The sequence below is a fragment of the Camelus ferus genome, chromosome 12 (genome assembly GCF_009834535.1).
Source record: "Camelus ferus isolate YT-003-E chromosome 12, BCGSAC_Cfer_1.0, whole genome shotgun sequence".
Lineage (NCBI taxonomy): Eukaryota > Metazoa > Chordata > Mammalia > Artiodactyla > Camelidae > Camelus > Camelus ferus.
Window position 1 is genome coordinate 39600353 of NC_045707.1, and position 14138 is coordinate 39614490.

The window sequence follows — 14138 nt, forward strand, 5'->3', positions numbered from 1 at the left end:
CCTGGTACAAAGGGCTACTGGCCACCACCGCAGTCCTCACCACACCCCACCTGCCAGGAAGAGGGCCTTGGAGCTGCTGCTGCTGTTCATCTCGGGTACAGACCCCACCCAGGAGACAGGAAGTATGTGCCGAGCATCCAAGTGCTGGCCAGCTCTCTGAAGCAGCCACTCAGCTGGTACAGTAGCCCAGAGCCAGGAGCTGCATTTCAGAGAGGACCCTCATCACCAGGTTCCCCTTTTCCCCTGTCTTACCTCAAAACGCTGGAAGCCAGTTGTTCTCCGGTTTAGTCGCAAGTAAGAATATGCTGCCAAAATGATGGCTCCAATGACCAGGATGATGGCAAAGGAGACCCCTGTTCCCAAGCCAGTGTGGCTTGAAGCCTGAACATAGAAAGGAGAGGGGTTGGTACTCAAAACTAGTGACTTCCCCAAAGAGGTTTACTTTCTGGAGCCTGCCCCATCCTTGCTGGCTTGAGGCATCCTGGTGCCAGTTGGGATAAAAACATACATCTAGCCCTTACTACTTCCAGGGTCTGTTCTAAGCTCCCTTACATGAAATAATCCACTTAAATGCATAGTAACACAAAGAGATAAGGGCAGTTTTTATTGTTTCCATTTTTATATGGGGGAGTGGAGACACAGAGAGGCTAAGCACTTGCCCAAGATCACACAGCCTGGCTTTGGAGCTTCTGTGCTCAACCCCTGTGCTGTGGAACCGCTCAGCAGCCAACTGTGCTCATCTCTCGCTCACACTTTCAGAACAAAGAATACTAACACTACCACCAGCAACCAACTCTCATACAGCATATACTATGTGCCGGAGACCATCTTCATTATTTTACATTAACTCAGTAGTCCCCCAAGAACTCAGGGAGGAAGGCATTCTGACCTGTTTTGCAGATGAGAAAAATGGCTTGGTGACGTTCTGGGACTTGTCTAAGGTCACACGGTTATGAAGTGGAGGGGCTCAGGATTGCTCTCTCCCCTTCCAGTGGTTTCTCCATTGGCCCAGCCTGCCCCTTTCGTTCAACAAATACTGATGATGACAGGTGTTCTGTTGCTAATGCACTGGAGCAGGGGTGGGATATAGCAGGGCCAGGCATCCCTGAGGTCAGATGCCACAGATGGAAAGGCTCCTCCAGTATTCAAGAGGAGGGAGGGGGTGGACCTGGCTTCCAGTAGTAGTTTGCTTCATGGCGGGTGAACATTGGGGCTCCTCCTGGCCCCTCACCAGGACCCCTGGATACTTACCACTGGGGTGGAAGGTGCTTTTAAAGGCCTGGAAATGACATGAATGATCCCATTGGAGGCAAAGATGTCCCACTGCAGAATGGCTCTTCCATTGACAAACCTGGTCTCCTAGGGAAATGAAAAGAGGGCTGGTGGGGATCTCTGACCATCTGACTCTTTTTCTCCATGTAGGCAACCCCTTCATGGAGGAAAGTTGTTCCATTTCCCCAAGGTCCTGGAGCCTGAGTTTTAGGCCAATCCTCACAGCTGTTCACTGTCCGGACAGCTCGGAACACATTAGTAGCCCTTGGGCCAACAAGCTGATCTAAGAGCTGCAGAGAACCTAAGGGGTCCTTCTGTCCTGCCCCTTGTTTAACAGATGAGGGTTCAAAAGGAAAACAGTGTGTCCAAGATCACCCAGGTCGTAAGTGGCAAACCCCATGCCTCTGGACTCCAGATCCACTGCTGGGAACATCACACCACACTGTTAGAAAGGGATTTTAAGTGATGTAATTCCTTGCTAATCTTGTGAGCCACTGGCTTGTGTGGGCAGTCACCTGAGAGATCATTAGAAATGCAGAACCTGGTCCCACAAAGCACCTGCTGAATTACAAGGTGCATTTTAGCAAACCTGCAGGTGATTCAAGTGCCTGTTAAAGTTTGAGAAGCAGTGGTCTAAACTACTGATCTTCATTAACAAAGATCATTTATTAGGTAAAAATTAAAAACATTCATTTAGCCCTTGCTATATGACAGGCCCTGTTACTCCACATCACAAGCCTTGAATCTCACTGAATCTCCATAAAAGCCTATGATTTGATCATTGTGGTTGTCATGGTCACATTACCACCACCACTACCACCACTTCTAATAACACAACTGCCATCATCATCCCTGCCATCCCCACCACCATTATCATCATCAAAAATAATGTCACTGTTACTACCACCATCACCGCCACCGCCACCATGACTGTCGTCATCCCTATTTTTCAGAGGAGGAAATGAGGACACAAAGAGGCTGGATGACTTCTCTGAGTTTCCAGAGCTAGCAAGTGGCAGAACAGGATTTCATACTAGGGTCATTTGACTTCAAGGCTCACGTGTTAAGACCTAGGATAGGCTGACAATCTGACAGAAATAAAGGCCTAGAATCAGACTGTTTTAAAATAGTTTCACTTACAGTTCCTCATTACCAGCTTCTGAGGCTGGAGGTCATTAATGGCTTATTTCCCAAGGGCTAGGGGCTGCCTAACGGTCAGTGCGATGTGTTAGGGTGCACAGCTAATACCATCCCCTGATTGTAGGTTTAGCGTTTACTTTCACATTTTGAGTTTCTATCTATTAAGCACCTACTGTCTGCTAGGAGCTTTCCATGTGTTATCTCCAGTCCTCCCAGTTAGCCCAGAAGACTTTTCATACCACTTGGTGCTGGTCCTGGCTGGAGGTGATGAGCAGCCGGCTTCCCAGCCTGGTGTTCAGGATGGTGCCGTTGACAAGGTCATTGTAAAAAAAGATGCTGACATTGGAGAGGTGGTGCTCGATGTCCTGCCCAGACAGAGTCTGAGAGGAAGGGAGAGACACAAGAACGGTCTTTAAAGGCCAAGCAGTATTTTTTCTTTTTAACAATAAGAATGACACTGAAAAAAAAATCACCTCTCAAGGACCTGCCTTTTCTGCCTCCACTTTGAAAGTCATTTTTATGGTCTAAGTAGAGCTTCCCAGTGGTGTCCTGGGAAGAGCGGGTCTTGAGTGGGTAACATGTGAGCAGAGGGATTGCTCCTCTCAGCCCTGAGGAGGGGTAGCTCCTGGGGCTGTCAGAGCTTGTGGGGGTGCTGAACAAACACTGCGAGCTCCTGTGTGTGCCGTGACAGGAAGAAATTTGATGTGGATCAGTTGCATCAGTGGCCCTGGTTCTTCACCCCTCCCTGTATCCTTGCCCTTTGCCATGTAAGTCTGAGGGCCGCCTCCTCTGACTTGGGGCTCAACCATGTGACCTGCTGGGGCAGTGGCATAACAAATGACGGGACAGGGGCTTGAAAAGTGCTGGCAGGCCTGGGCTTGCTCTCACCACTTTCCGCCATCGTTGTAGGAACATGCCCAGGCTAGCCTGCTAGAGGAGGAGAGCCCTGTGGAGCAGAGCCCCAGCCAGGCCAGCCCAGCTCAGACATGTGAGCATGCCGGGCCAAGCCCAGAAGAACCGCCAGCTGATCTGCAGATGTGTAAGCCAAATAAATGTGTAGCCCCTGCACTCTGCGGCAGTGCATTATTGTGGTATTACTGTGGTGGTAGATAACTGATACTATCTAGAAGCACTAGTCTGAGGCACAGACACCAGGAACCCAACTCACCTCATTTTCCCCCAGCCCGCTGTTCTGTGGCACAAAGAGGGTGCTTCGGATTGACAGGTCAGTCAGATGTTTCAGAAACGCTCGGCCTCTGGCTGAGCTGTTGGAATAGGCCAGCACTTCCTGGGGAGAGGACGGAGGTGGTCAGATGGGTCAGCCCTGGGGTGCAGGCACCGGGGTGGCAGGGAGAGGGTGGCATCACTCCTCTGGGAGTATCCCTGATGGGAGCCCTAACTCAGGCTGCCATGCATCTGCTCTTTTTCCTGACTGCTCCTTGGGAAAGCCTTAGGATTTTTCCTTTCCTTAATGAACCCTACTGTCCCAAGTCACAGCCACATCACAGACCATTCTCAACATGGTAGGCTGCACAGTTCTTTAAAATGTGAAGTGAAATCTTGAGTTTCCTCTTGTCAAAACCCTGCAAGGGCCCCCACTTCACTCAGAGGAAAAGCCAAAGTCCTTACAATGGCCCGTCAGGCCCAAACCGTCTGGCGCTGCTGCTCCTCTGAGCCCACGCCCAGCTGTCCTCTCGCTCCCGAGTCTCTGGCCACACGGGCCTCCTGGATGTTCCGCCAGCTTGCCCAGCACGCTCCTGCCTGTCAGCCTTTGCTTGGCTATTCCTTCCACCTGGAATATTCTTCCTCTGAATCTGCATGGCCAACTCCCTCTCCTCTGTTCACACATGACTCAAATGTTACCTTCTCACTGAGGCCTTCCCTCATCACTCTGTGCAAAATGGGAACCCGGTGCTTCCCCTCCCCACCGCTCTCCTTTTCCCCCCATGGTATAGATCACCTAGCATTTAATACTGTTTACTTGTTTATTCTGTTGTTTGTCTGTTTTGTTCATTGACACATCTTAAAGCACACTGAAAGTGCTCAGTAAATACTCATGGAACAAATTTTAAGAAATCACACTACCCAGTTCAACTTTATCCTTGGGCATACAGGACTGCTGATGCCCAGAGAAGTTCATTACTTTGCTGAAGGGCACACGGCCAGTGGGTTTTGTTCTGACACTGCTGTCACAAGCCAAGCTCCCATGCAGCAGAAACACTGGTTTGGGTGTAGATACTCTTAAGTTCTTTAGAGTATTTACAGTAACCCTGATTTTTAGACCAGTTGGGTGGCTACTTTGGTCTGTGGACAAAGACTCACCACTTTGGGGTCCTTAGTCTAGCTTCTGCCCTGATCCTGTAAGCCCCATACTTATGCTCGGTCTCCCCTCCTTCGCTGTGTCCCTGACATTGCTAAGCCTCAGTTTCCTTATCTACAAAATGGGAATAACAGCAGAAGTGACTTCAGCAGGTTGCATAAGGATTTATTCCTTCTAACAAGTATTTGTTGAGCACCTACTGTATGCTAGCACAAGGCAGAGAGCATCCGATCCCTCATGGAGCTTATGTTCTGTGGACTGAGTGAGTGTGAAAAGTGCTGTGAAACAGCTAGTGCAAAGGAAATGCTCAAGAAATGTTAGCTATTCTTATTCTTGTTGTTATTATTAGCTCAGTTCTTTGCTCAGTCAACACCAATTCTTTCTCCAATTGGGGCTTTCTCTTCATTGGACATGACTTATGGAATATTAAAGTGACTTTATGTGCAGTGTAAAATGCAAGCTGACTCTATGTTGATCATTTGGCTCACTGGGTGATCACCACTTAGCTAACTGTGCCCGACCCTGTCTGTGAAGACAACGAGCAGCTCATTCCCGCAGATCGGACTGTTCAGCTACTATAGTTGTCAACAGAGATAAGACCACCTAGCCAGCACCAACACAGAGTTTTCTATCTGCTGGCTACAGGTCTAAGTACTTTACAAATATGAACTCATCTATTTATCAAAATGACCCTGTGAGTTGGGTGCTATCATCATCCCCATTTTACAGAGGAGGAAACTGAGGCTCAGAGGGGAAAGTAATTCATTCAAGGTGATGCAACAAGTAAGGGGGAAGCCCCAGCTTCAAATTCAGGCAATGCAGTTCAGCGTCCATGCTCTTAACCGCGATTGTGAGCCCCTCTCTGCCTTCTTTCAAGGACTCACCTCTAATACCTGCTCTGAGGCATCCCCTCCTCCCCCGGGTGAAAGCAAGCAGATGTGGTACATACCGTCAGGAAGTTTGTGAGTGAGGGGAAGGACATCAGGACCTGCAACAGATTCCCACTGCATGAGAAGCCATCTCCCACGTAGCCCACCTTGCAGGTGCAGTTCACATCTGGAAGGCAGGAGCACACCAGGTCCCACGCCAGTGAGGCAGGGGCCTGGGCTGCCCCGTCTCACCCTTGGAGACTGGCTGGCCAGGCTGAGGACCGCTCAGCAGCCGCACAGCCTGGAATCTGACGTGGAGTTGGGGCCGTTACCTTTCATCCGGTAGCAGAAGACATCCCACATTTCATTCTTGTTGCTTCTCGTCCCGTAGTCCACTATCCCAACAACCCCAGAGCCACAGCTCTGGGAGGCGTAGGATGTGGGGTAGGCTACTCGCCCACTGTCCAGCCAGCCTGCTGAGCAGAGGTGGTACTTGGCCTGTGGGGACAGACATGGACATGGGTCAGCTGTAACTTCACATTTGTTGTGAGGTTCTTTGGCAAATGTCTGATTCCCCCATCAGACTGTAAACTCCATGGAATTCGGGGTTATGGCTCATCTTGCCCATCATATCCCTGTGCGTGGAACACAGTAGGTGTTCACCAGATTCTGTTGACTGAACCACTGGATGGATGAAAGTGGTGTCTTTCTTTTAGGTGCCCAAGTCCTTCACACTCTCTTCTCTTCCTTTTGCTCTTGAGAAAGGATTTGCTGTCAGTTATTTACCCTTGGGTGCAAATTCTTCTGCTGATGGTTTAATAGAACTCCAATTGATCATCATCACCATCCTTACCATCATTACCACACTATTATTACCATCACCATCACTATCATCACTACCATCATAATCCTCAACATCATCGCCAAGACACCATCCTCATCATTACCATTGTAACCAATATCATCATAACCATCATAATCCTCCCCATCATCATCACAGTCTTTGCTACCATCAGCACCATCAGCACCATCATCAGATATCACCATTGCCACCCTCACTGTGACACTTACTGAGAGCTTATTCTGGGGCAGGGTTCTGTTGCAAGGGCTTTTCATGTATCAACACCTCTAACACATCAACCCTTTGAGATAGAAACATTAAAAAAAAAAACTCTACCATACAATTGAGAAAATTGAGGCAAAGAGGGGTTAAGGAACTTGCTCAAAGTCATATAGCCAGCAAATAGCAGAGCTGAGATTCAAACCCATACAGTCTACTCCAGAGCTCTTAATCTTAAAAACTGAGTTCCTACTGTGTGCCAGTCACTGTGCTGTATTACCTTTAGTGCTATACAAACATGCCAGATAGGACGGAGGTTTCAATGGCCTGTTCCAGGCCATACAACCAGCCAGCAGGAGAGAAAAATTCCGACCCTCCCAGTTGCTGGGTCCTGGCACGAAAGGCTTTTGCTCCTTGGTAAAGAAATTTCAGGTCTGAAGGTCTGGCTGTGATGGAAGTCGGAGCTGTAGAATTACACTGGTAGGCAGTGATCGCCCCTATTCCCAGCAAGCAATCACTGGCAGGTAACAAATGGGCAAGGCTCTGGCTTTAGAGGCCAAGAAAGTAGCCCAGGCCAGAGCTCCATTCCCTACCTGCTGGTGGCTGAGAGCTGGGACCATTCCCACTGACTCCCTTCACAGCCCCTCCAGACACAGAGAGCCTGAGCTATTCCGGAGACACTCAACTGCTCTGTGGGTTCAGGGAGATCCTGGGCTTGCAGTTGTCCATCTCTTTCTGGTTTCCAGCCGAGAGGTGCACACTCCCAGCTTGTGCCTCTGCCTTGGTGGTTGAACGTCATAACTGAGAACAGACTTTGGGAGTCAGGGTACATTTCAACACTGGATCTGCCACGTCTTGGTTAGGGCAATGACTTAGGGCACATTCCCTTTCAGAGCCTCAGTCGCCCTGTGTGTAAAATGGCAGTAGGAACACCCACCTCCAGGGATGTAAGAAAGGACAGTAACGTCAGTGACACACCCCACACTGTGCCTGACACACAGCAGACGCCCAATGGACATGACAAACTGTTACTGCTCCTGGAGCTCCCTGCACTCCTCTCCAGGAAGGCAACAGCCTCAGCCTCCCCTGTTGTAAGAGGAAGCTGCACCTCCTCCCCTGAAGACCCTGCCTGCATGGTGCCCACTCACTGGGGACCCACCTTCTGGGCGTAGGAGAGCTGGTTGTAGGTTGCAATGGTGGCAGCTTCCTTGGCACAGGCCTCTTTGGCTTTGTCAAAGGTCAGCTTGTACTGGCCCAGTGGGGAGCGCAGGTGGAACACTCCTACAGTGGTATCTGGAAGGGAAGGAAAGGGAGCACCCAGGTCAGACCCCGTTTGGCAGCGCCTCCATCGGAGGACTTTCAAAGTGGAAAGCCAGTTGTATCCCAGGGTTTCCTGGGATGCCTCTCCCCTTCGAGATGTGTGGAAGCCTATCCTTTAAAATACTTGTTTCTTTTCTATCTATGAAAGTAGCATGTGCTCACTGTAGAAATCTGGGCCATACATAAAAGACATCAGCCCAAACAGAAACTTTGTACACATTAAAGAATGACTCCCTCTCCCCAGCCCCTAGTAACCTCTGTTCTTTTTTCAGTCTCTGAGTTTGCCTCTTACAGGTACCTTAAACGTGTGGAGTGGTACAGTATCTGTCCTGGGTCTGGCTTCTTTCACGTAGCATAACGTGTTCGGGGTTCATTCATGCAGTAGCATGTGTCAGAATTTCCTCCCTTTCATAGGCTGAATGATACCCCGCCGTACAGATATGCTATGCTTTGTCCACTCGTTTGTTGGATTCAGTTGTTTCCACCCTTTGGCTGTTGAGAATGCTGCTGCTGTGAACATGGGTGTACAAACATCTGTTTTGAGTCCCTGCCTTCAAGTTTTCTCTGACTAGTTTCGCTCTCTCACTTCAGCTGCACCAACAGCATGAGATAAATTGCTGTCTTCTGTCTTAGTACTTTTTTCCCCTTGGCCTTATGAATTAAAAAAATTTCCTCAACTACACTGGGAATCTTCTTCCAAGAAGAGACAGTGTCACATATAGTCATATATCCAATGTATTTTCCCTGTTTATATATCCTGCTTCATCCCTCAAATGGATTTGAGGTGTCTTAGGACATCATGTTATGGACTGAATATTTGTGTTTCCCCCCTCAACTTGTGTGTTGAAATCCCAACCCCCACCAATGTGATGATATCAGGAGGCAGGCCTTTGGGAGGTAAGTAGGTCACGAGGTTGGAGCCACCACGAATGGGCAGAGCCCTTATGAACAGGACCCAGCGAGCTCCCTTGTTCCTTCCACTGTGTGAGGACACAAGAAGTTGGTGTCTGCCACCCGGAAGACAGTCCTCATCAGAGCCCGACCAGGCTGGCACCCTGATCTCGGGCTTCCAGCCTCCAGAGCTGTGAGAAACTCCTGACATTCCTAAGCCACACAGTCTGTGTTGCAGCCACCTGGACAGACTAGGCCAGTAAGTAGCAGGTGTCAAATAGTTATCATCGAGATGTATACAGACCGCCTCACTGAAATCACCATGTCTGTGCAGCCACCATGGAAAACAGTGTGGAGATTCCTTAAAAAAAGACTTACCCTATGATCCAACAATCCCACTCCTGGGCATACATCTGGAGAAAACTCCAATTTGAAAAGACACCTGCACCCCAGTGTTCACAGCAGCACTATTTACAATAGCCAAGACATGGAAACAGCCTAAATGTCCATCAACAGATGACTGGATAAAGAAGATGTGAGATATATATCTATATATAAAACAATGGAATACTATTCAGACATAAAAATTAATATAATGTCATTTACAGCAACATGGATGGACCTAGAGATTATCATACTAAGTGAAGTCAGTCAGATGGAGAAAGACAAATACCATGTATCACTTACATGTGGAATCTAAAAAAAATGAGACAAATGAACTTATTCACAAAACAGAAACAGACTCAAAGACACAGAAAACAAATTTACGGTTACGGGGAAATGGGGGAGGTGTAGGGGTAAATTGGAAGTTTGAGAGTAGCAGATGTAAACTACTATATATAAAACAGATAACCAGCAAGGTCCTACTGTATAGCACAGGGAACTATTTCAATAGCTTGTAATAGCCTATAATGAAACAACAGGAAAAACAATGTATACGTATATGCATGAGTGAATCACTATGCTGTACACCAGGAACACAACATTGTAAATCAACATATTTCAATTAAAAAAATAATAAAAAATAATAAAATTACCATGTCTGCTAAACAAACTCAGCCTAGCCAAAGACAGCCAATAAGTTCTGATTGTCCATAATGCTCGGTGCCCTGAATTGCCTTCTGACCAACTGAAGTCCTCCTTTGTCCTGGCTCAGAACTGCATTTGTGGGTCCTCCATGGTCTTCCTCCGTCAGGTTTCAAGATGCCCTACCACCTGCAGCTCTGCCCTTCTCTTGGGCTTTACTTTATTGTGTGGTATAATTCTTAGTTTTATTATACCTGTGGGTGTATGATAAGCCACTCAAATCATCCTTGGAAGTGAACGGAATGTATGCCAATCAATGTGCTATTATTAAAACAACTGCTAAGAAATTGCTTCTGCTGGTGGCAGGCGCTTGCTCTTTGTTATTTAGTGCCCTAAACTGTGCTCCTCAGATTCGGTTCCGATTCAATTCAACTGCAAGTGTTACCAAGCAACCGGGGAAGAGCAAGTGCCAGGAAAATCTATGATAGCTGACGTTGGAGCTCCCTCTGGGTTCTAAGCTCAGAGTCCAGTTCTGAGTTTCCCCCGCCCCTCACCCCTCACCCCTCACCCCTCGACTGCAGGGGCCCACTGCCTCCACTGGCTCCAGGGCAATGCACGGGCAGCTTGGTCCCGGTTTTAAGTATTTTTGCCTTTTGCTCTTGCAGCAGTCCCTGCCCCAAGCCAGAAGGGCAGATGTGTTGGGCAACACTGACCTTGGAAGTGGAGGTCGACACAGTCGGCGTTGGCGTGGCACTGCCCAGTTGTCCTGTAGGCAGCGGTCAAGGGGCAGCTGCTCTGGCTCACAGTCCAGCCCGTCTCCCACGTAGTGAGCTTTACATTTACACTTGTGCTTGCCCTGCAGGGAGGGTGGGAAAGAAGGAAAAGCCCCTCTCTAAGTCCCCAGATCCCCACGTGCTCTGCAGGTCGCCCTCCGGGGTAGGAGAGGCTCAGAAGGACCAAGAAGCATGCCTTTCCTGTCTGCTGGTCACTGAGTTGCTGCTCCAGCTTGTTTTTGTACAGGCTTATCCTCCTTTACATCTCAGATCAAATGCCACTTCCTCGGAGAGACCCTCCCTGACTCCAGTCCCTTCTATTGGCCTGATTTTTGTTCTTCCTGACTCTTGGCATTCTCTAGAAGTATCTTGTGCATTCCTTTCTGTACTGGGCGTTGCCTTCCCCCTCTATTCATATGTAAGCTCTTGACTGCTACATCCCTGGCACCTGTAACAGCACATAGCAGGTGCTTGACGAACATTTGTTGAACCAATAAATGATCTCATTTAATCACCACAACAATTCTATGAGGTCTGTATTATCAGGCCCACTTTGTGAATAAGGAAAATAAGGCTCAGAGAGATTAAGCAACCAGACCCAAAACACCCAGTGCATCAGTCCAGGATTCAAGACTCAAAGGCCACCTGACCCTAAGTTCAAGTTTATAACCGTAATGGACATCATCGTCTTCTCTTCCCCCCAGAGACATGGGGCCACAGGGCACAGATTCCACTCTAGAAAGACCTGAGTGAGTGTGCAGACAGCACTTCTCCTGCCACTTCTCACCAATGTTTTTGTTTTAATAAGCATTTTATTTTGAATAATTTTAGATTTATAGAAAAGTTGCAAAGATAGCAGAGAGAGTCCCCATATATTCTCCACCCAGTTCTCCTGAATGTTAACATCTTACACAACCAGAGTTCATGGTCAAAACTAAAAAATTAAGTGTTGATGCCTTACTATCAACTGAATGAGACTTTCTGTGGATTTCACCACTTTTTCCAGTAAGGTCTTTTTCTGCTTAAGATACCACTTTGCATTTAGCCTGCTGACTTAACAAGAAATAGACTCAGGCGGGAAGAAAGCTTAGAAGAGGCCAGAGTGGAGAAGCAAGGATGAGCGAGGCACCATAGCTGCTCCCCACTTCCTTGGAGAGGAGAGACTCACCGGGCCAGTCATCTGGCAGGTGGCGTGCTCATGACACCTGCCGTTGAGGCCGTCCGCACAAAGGTCTATCTCCGTGCAACTGTGGCCGTCCCCCTGGTAGCCCTTCTGACAGCTACAAGAGACCTCTGTGCCCTTCTGGGAGCACTTGGCGACCTTCGCACACCCCCCATTGTTCTGTTTGCAGAAATCCACAACTGCAAGAGCAGAAGAGGGGGGCTCAGTGAACCACCATCTGTGTAAAGGGGGCTTCAGATCAGGGATGTGGGTCTCCCCAGGACCAGTGATGTGGGGGGAGAAAATGGGTCCCAACATGCCCTTCCCTTCCCATCCCCGGTGGCCTCTGTGCTGGCCTTCGCCAACACTAGTGTCCTATGGCTAGTACCCTCATAGACCAGGCCTGGTGACCTCTGTCCACCTCTGCCCTCCCTTGTCACATACCTCTAGGTTCCATTTTGGTAGCTTTCTGAATGAGTTCAGGTCTTTAATGTTAGGACAGTGTTTTGTGTGTGGAGAGTTAGTGCACTACTGAGCACCTTGTGAGACAGACATCATTACCCTCACTCTACAGATGAACAAACTGAACTTGACAAAGGCAAACCAGCTCCAGCTGGTGGTGGGGCTGGGATTTAAACCCAGGTTGGGTTGACTCCAAAGCCCGTAATTTCCCCACTGTGTTGTGCTGCTTCTAAAGGACCTTTGTTTTCACAACCCCCCAAATTTCAACATAATAAGAGATTAGCTCTAGCCTCTGGAGTAGCTGAAAAGCCCTCAGATTTCTCCCGCCTGATTTCCTGGCTGGAGTCGTGGCAGCTGCTTGAGACCCAGAGAGGAGGAACATGAGGACAAAAGGCCTCACCCCAAGAATGGTGGAGCAGAAGTAGCATGGGTCTTCGCCACCACTGCTGCTGGCCCACCTCTGCACTGCCTTGTGGCAGATTCAGAGCAGCAGGCACAACGTGGTCTCATTTCTGGAAGGAAGCTCTGCATCTCTATGTGAATATTGAGTGAAAAAATGAGTGAGTCCACGTGTCTGAGATGGGGAGCTCTCCCTGAACCTATTGTTTCCTTTCTCCATAGAAGCAGAGTCTTAGCGGGCTCGTGGTTGCCCAACTGAAGAGTACATTTCCCAGGCTCCCTGTGTGACCAATAATGAGGTTCCAGCCAATGGGATCAGAGCAGAAAGGACTTTAGCCACTTCTAGGTGTGTCCTTAAAGGGAAGGAGGTCTGCCTACTTCCTCTCCATCCTGCGGCCTGGGATATGCTTATGATAGTGGCCACCTCGGGCCAGGCAAGTGAGTGACGGCAAAGCAACAAGACAGGAGTCTGGGCCCCTAGATGACCTCTCAGAGCGAAACCCTAGGTTAGCCCTGGATCCCTCCATCCAAACTGCTACATGAGACAGAAATGAACATCTAAACATCTGCTTTGTTTATGCCAGTGTTCATTTGGGTCTCTGTAGCTGAACCCATATTCTCACTACTAATGACAGAGACATTGCAGTGTTCAAAGTGGTTCTCACCAAGTGCTGAGAGTATATGTAGGTTTAACTGTTGTTTTTAAAGTATTGTATTTTCTGAATTTTTGAAGACTGAGTTGTCTGTGAAGTTATAAACATATTATAAAACAAAGTGCATCACAGTTTGCAAAGCAATTTCAGCACCATGCCCTGGGAAGTGGGCCGGTCAGGGATGAGCAAACCCACTGAGGAAACTGAGTCGCAAAGAGGGGAGGTATTGCCAAAGCAGCCCAGGCAGGAAGCAGAAGGGCCGGGACGGAGCAGAAGGCCCCTCGCTGCTCTCTCGCACATGCACCAACGGGACCTACCTGTACACGTTATTCCGTCCCCTTCATAATTCAGGTTACACTCACACGTGTTGTTTTCCTTACAGGTGGCATGAGCAGAACAAGGAGGTGTGCACACTGGGGGCAAAACTGTAAAGAAAGAGGCCACCATTCATCCTGCACTGTGGTGTGAGGTGTTGGGCCCCACCTAAGGCGTCTTCCCCAGACTCGATCTGGCCTGTCACTGTGTTTCAAAAGTGACCCCTCACAGCAGGAGGATGGGGTGATTTGCTCAGGTCCCTCCCAGCCTGGAGATTCTGAGATTCCAGAATCATTCCTTTGTATCTAGACACTCTCTCTGGAACATTATCCAGATTAAAATGTGAATAATGTTACCTTTAGGGGAACCAATTAAAACTTTATACCTCAAAATTTGCTAGCAAGGCTGAATCTGGCAGATTAGCTCTTTGACCAAAGAATATGGGGTTCCAGAAGGAGGTGGTTAATTAAATTGGA

General features: G+C 48.6%; 1 protein-coding gene across 1 annotated transcript in view; it reads right to left on the minus strand.

The window, feature by feature from the left end:
* STAB2 (stabilin 2) overlaps nt 1–14138 on the minus strand; it is a 134188-nt gene that overhangs the window by 3853 nt on the left and 116197 nt on the right. Inside the window, 11 exon segments of the mRNA XM_032493456.1 lie at nt 253–381; nt 1252–1359; nt 2652–2792; nt 3581–3700; nt 5682–5788; nt 5934–6099; nt 7821–7954; nt 10612–10657; nt 10659–10754; nt 11840–12033; nt 13665–13772. Coding sequence (XP_032349347.1) covers nt 253–381; nt 1252–1359; nt 2652–2792; nt 3581–3700; nt 5682–5788; nt 5934–6099; nt 7821–7954; nt 10612–10657; nt 10659–10754; nt 11840–12033; nt 13665–13772 — 1349 coding nt within the window.